General features: G+C 47.0%; 1 protein-coding gene across 1 annotated transcript; it reads right to left on the reverse strand.

The window, feature by feature from the left end:
• Window positions 1–323: 323 nt before the first annotated feature.
• LOC149193348 (uncharacterized) lies at window positions 324–4592 on the reverse strand. Its single transcript, XM_089407289.1, has 2 exons — window positions 3900–4592; window positions 324–3452 (listed from the first exon to the last, which is right to left on the reverse strand). Exons 1-2 carry the CDS (start codon window positions 4590–4592, stop codon window positions 324–326), a joined length of 3822 nt encoding a protein of 1273 aa, XP_089263415.1.
• Between the last annotated feature and the right edge of the window lie 692 nt (window positions 4593–5284).

Below are 5284 nucleotides of genomic sequence, written 5' to 3' on the forward strand. Positions count from 1 at the left end.
GTGTGCAAATTACCCCTTCGAACCTCCCACTGAGCCAGAGAGCCTGAGAATTTCCACCACTGCAGTTTGCCACACCACCAGTTACAGCAGCATACCAAATTGTGCACAGCGGCGGAGTTTCTGGCCTGCCTCGGCTCCTTCTTCCTCGTCTCCCACATTCGCCTGGATTTATCTTGCCAAGGTTCCCACATTGTTCTCTGTAATCGAGTTCCGAGCTTCCCCTTCCCCAGAACATTAACTGCAATCCGTCCCGGCTCATTAACTGCCATGAATTCCGTCGCGTGTGTGCAGAATCACTATGGAATGACGGTCGAACCATCTCCTTAAGAATAACCACGAGGCGGCACATGCAGGGCATGTGGCTCGTCCTCCCTCACCACGTCATCACCCGCATCCGGGGATTCAACATCCTTATGGAGTATGTTTTCACACTCCTTTTTCTGTTGCTTATTCAGGATGATGTCCAAATTTCCTTCTTGGAAGGCCTGGTTGCAATCTACGCCAATGTTTGCCAGGAGATCCGCGAGCTTGTTACCTTCTCTTTTGGTGTGATTGAAGGAGAGGGCATTGTGTCTGCGCAATTCCTGGGCAAGGTTGCTCAACCTGGCTTCTAATCTCCAACTATCTGCCACCTTCCTGGCTTGGGAGCCATTCTGAATACGAGTAGCCATATTTATGAGGATTTGAGAATCTCCTTCCACGATAAGCGGTTGAAGGTTGAGTCGCTTTGCTGTCTGGATCCCCTGCCACATGCCTTCCAGCTCCGCCGAGTTGTTGGTGTCCCACCCCATGGTTCCGAAGTAGACCTGTATGAGTGAGCCTTCGTGATTTCTTATAATGCCTCCAAAACCTGCTGGCCCCGGGTTGCCTTTTGAGGCCCCGTCGAAATTAAGTTTATAAGTATTTATGGGAGGGGCCTTCCAACTCTGATTCTCCTTTCCTTTGCGTTTCACCGTTTGATGCATGGTTGACTCTTGTGGCAACTGCAGCATCCAGTTGTTTAGGATGTTTTGCTCTTTATCTGTTGTGGGAAGATCCTCTTTACTCCAAGTTTTCAGCAACATGGTTTCTTGTAGGTTGCTGTGTATGCTGTTCCAGATGCTGTCATTAGTTCGGCTTTGATTTTTGAATATGCGCCTGTTCCTCTCCTTCCATATATTCCATACTAGAATGCCTGGTATAAGATTCCACAAGTGGTTGAGAATCTCACACTCATAAGGTCTTTTGGGCCATTGGCGAATGGTGCTGATGATGCCTTCAGCTTCCCGTCCTTTCCTTTGGCATTTGAATTCTACTTTTTCCCAAAAGTGAGTGGCGGTTGAGCAGGTTTGGAGAAGATGCTGCAACGTTTCCTCATTTTGGGAGCAGTTATGGCATCTTGAAGGTCCATGAAAATTGCGTTTTCTTAACTTGTCCCAGGTAAGAATCTTCTTGTGCCCAACTAGCCAGAGGAAGTGAGAGATTTTTGGCCAGGTTCTGAAGCTCCATATTCTATCCCATAGGGGGTCCGGTTTTATGGGGGAGTTGTCCAACAGATTGTAGGCTTCTGAGGTGGTATATGTCCCTTTGGTTTGGTAACCCCATCTGAGGATGTCCTCATTGTTTTCCTGTCTGATTCTTCTTTTATTTAACTCGTTCTCTAATGCCAATATTTCCTGAGGATTTGTACTATTGGTGATTCGATTGCCTGATTGCCATTTCCTGATCCCGTTTTCCACTTCCTGTGTCCAGAATTGTTGCACCGTGGCTTGCTGCTGCTCTTGGCTGTGAGGAATGATTGTAGCAGGGAGAAAATTTGAAAGTTTAGGCATCTGGTTCCATGCATCATTCCAGAACCTAGCATTGTGTCCATTCCGTACTTCCCAGAAGCTGTGCTTTTGAATGAGCTGATGATGTTGTTTAGCTGCATTCCATATAAGAGACCCATTGATAGTAGGAGTGAATCTGATGAGCTCTGCTTGGGGCATGCTGTTGGTGTATTTGGCAGTCCATATTTTGGCCCATAATTTCTCTGGATTAGTCACCCACTGCCACCAAATTTTTGCTGTCATGATTGTGTTGCTGTGCTCAGGGTCCCGAAGCCCAATTCCTCCTTTGTTCTTGGGTTTGCAAGCAGTGTCCCATTTGACCAGTACCCATTTACGGTTGGTGGCAGTACTGCCCCACAGAAAGTCGCGCTGCATGTTTCTCAGTCGCTTAAGAACCCATTTGGGTGCGGCTAAAATAGAAAAAAGATAGAGCGGCATGGCCTGCAAAACCGCCTTGAGAAGCACCACCCGACTAGCCAGATTTAGGGATCGATTAGTCCAAAGACTGAGCTTGGCCTCAAGCTTTTCTAGAAGAGCTCTCCATGCCGGCTGCTTTATGGCCGAGGCTGTAAGGGGGGCTCCCAGATACAAGGAAGGAAGAGAGGCAGGCTGGAAACCCAGGATACGGGAGACGGCTCGTTTTACAGGCGGCAGGGTATGGAAGAAAAAGACTTGAGATTTGGAGTTATTGATCTGAGTTCCAGAGGCTTTAGAGAAGTCGTCGAGCAGGGACTTTAGATTAGAGGCTTCTTGAGCTGAGGGATAACCGTAGAGCATGGTGTCGTCTACGAATTGCTGATGAGAGGAGGCTGCGGTATTATGAATGGAGATGCCTTTAAGCTGATTGGAGAGCAGGGCTTGCTTGATGTGCCGGCCTAAACCTTCCGCCATTAAAACAAAGAGGAAAGGTGACAGGGGGTCTCCTTGCCTTATACCTCTAGAGGGTTTGAAGGGCCGGGAGGGTAACCCATTGACAAGGATAGAGAAATGGGAGGATGAGATGAGGCTCATGATCCATCTTATCCAAGAATCACAGAAACCAAAGGCTTTCAGCATATGCTTAATATAAGTCCAGCTGAGCTTGTCGAAAGCTTTGGACAGGTCAATTTTAAGAAGCATACCAGCTTGTTTGGATGACTGGAGAGAGTGAATGATTTCATGCGAGAGGATGATCCCATCCATGATCTGTCTACCTTCTACATATCCTGACTGCTCCGGGGATATGAGCATGGGTAGCAGAGGTTTGAGTCTGTTTGCTATGACTTTGGATATGACTTTGTAAAGGACATTGCAGAGGGCTATGGGTCGGAATTTATCAGGGGTTAAGGAGTTTTCCTCTTTGGGGATTAGAGCTATGAAGGTGGAGTTAAGGGAGGGGAGCATCCAGCGAAGGGCCCTGGACTCTTCAACTATTTGCCAGACCTCTATTTTAATTAAATCCCAGAAAGCATGAAAAAAAGTAGATGTAAAGCCATCAGGGCCAGGGGCTTTACCTTCTTTGAGCTGTGCCATTGCTTCATCCACTTCATGCATGAGAATTGGGCGCATCAGCAGTTCATTGTGCTCCTCTGTGACAAGCTTGGGAATGTTTTTTGTGATCTTTTCAATTGCCTGTTTCCTGTCCACCGTCGGCTCCTGATGTACCTGTTTGAAATGATTGATGAGGATTTCCTCAATCTTTTCATGTTCTTCTTCCTTGATCCCTTCTGGATTTTTGATGAAAGGTATTTTGTTGTGCATCCTTCTTTGCACCGTGGTGTTGTGAAAGAACTTAGTGTTGCGTTCCCCCTCTTTTAGCCATCTGATTCTTGATTTTTGTTTCCAATAAATTTCCTCTTGTTTCCTTCGTTCCTCGAGCTGATTGTAGATGTGTTGCTCCCTGCACATGGTTGCTTCCGTGTGCCCTGTGTTGATTATTGTCTGATGTAGATCCTTGAGCTCCTGATTTAGATCTTGTTGTGCTTCAAAAATGTTCCCAAAGGTTTCCCGATTCCATCGTTTGAGGTGGCTTTTTAGGAAGCGCATTTTTTGCTGTAGCTGGTACATCCTTGAGCCCTCAGGTGGGACGAAGGAGGTCCATATGGTTCTGACAAAGTCCTGGAATGCTGGATGCGTCAACCAGAAGCCCTCAAAACGAAACGGTTTTTTGGTGCTATTCCCTGGTCTTTGCCATCGTAAAGCAATTGGCCAGTGATCCGATCCCGAGTGAGCAAGAATCTCCGCCGTGAAGTCACCACCTAAATGGATCGCATTGTCTGAGATCAGAAAGCGATCTAATTTAGACGCGATCTGATTCTTTCCACCTCGGTGATTACTCCATGTGTATGTCCCATTGCAATAAGGCATGTCGATGAGCGAGGCATTGCGGATGAAGTCCTTGAAGTGTTCTGCTTCGGGCTCCAATCTGGATCGTCCTCCTGTTTTGTCCTCTATTTTTGTAATCATATTGAAGTCGCCTGCAACTATCCAAAGCGGATATTGCCTGTTGGCATTCAGCGCTTCTATGGTATCAAGAAGGACTTTTTTGCTTCCTCCCTCCTGAGGAAAGTAGACATTGGAAAGGTTACCATGAACCTTGGTGCCTAAGATATGAAATGCAGCTTGAATAAGATGATGAGAGGCATGAAAGTCAGTGAGCTCGATTGCCTGAGTGTTCCAGGCAATCGCGAGCCCCCCCGAGGCTCCTGTTGCATCTACGGCTACTGAGCGGCAGCCGGGCCAGGCTTTTGAAAGTATTCGTCCCAGCGTTTGACTGTTGCATTTGGTTTCTTGGAAGAAACACATTTGCGGTTTTTCCATCTTGATCATGTTTTTTAACATTCTTGATTTATTCGGGCTATTGAGCCCGCGTAAATTCCAAGAGATCAGCTTCATGGGTAACTGGTTTGGGTAGGGCTGAAGTACTTCGTGAGCTTTGCATATCTCCCTGAGTCCACCAGGAGTTTGCCCACCTCCATTGTTCTCTGAAGATCTGTTTTTCTCCCTCTTTTTTTGGAGTCCGACGGACGCTGGTTGCTATCCCATTCACTTCCAGGTTGAATGCCCAATTGCTGTTGGTGGAAGGCTCTGGAGAGTACTTCTTCCAGCTTTTCTATCTCAGTGTCTGCAATAGAGTGATACGCCTCTTTTCTACAAGCTATCTCTAGCCCAATAATGTCCAGTCCATGGAGATCAATGCTTTCAGGCTCGACTTCCATAATATGAGGTTGATTCGTGTCTTCTTGAGTTCCTTCGGAGATTATAATGGTAGCCAATGTCTCATTCTTCTCCGTTTCCATCGGAGTTTTCTCTGGTTCTGTCTGGCGCTTGCTGAGGATGGTCGGGATTTGTATGGGAGTCTTTGAGTTGGGAGGGGAGGTGGAGGGGAAGGGGTGGGAGGAGGAAGATGGGCTGGTGGGGTTGATATTATCAGGTATGACTATGTTTTCAGGGAGATCTCTAAGCGATTCAAAGCTGTTCTTAGAACCAGGGTTAGG

Source organism: Pinus tabuliformis, chromosome 2_2, assembly GCF_031772625.1.
Source record: "Pinus tabuliformis cultivar Carrire ecotype Pingquan chromosome 2_2, CPIR1, whole genome shotgun sequence".
Classification (NCBI taxonomy): Eukaryota; Viridiplantae; Streptophyta; class Pinopsida; order Pinales; family Pinaceae; genus Pinus; species Pinus tabuliformis.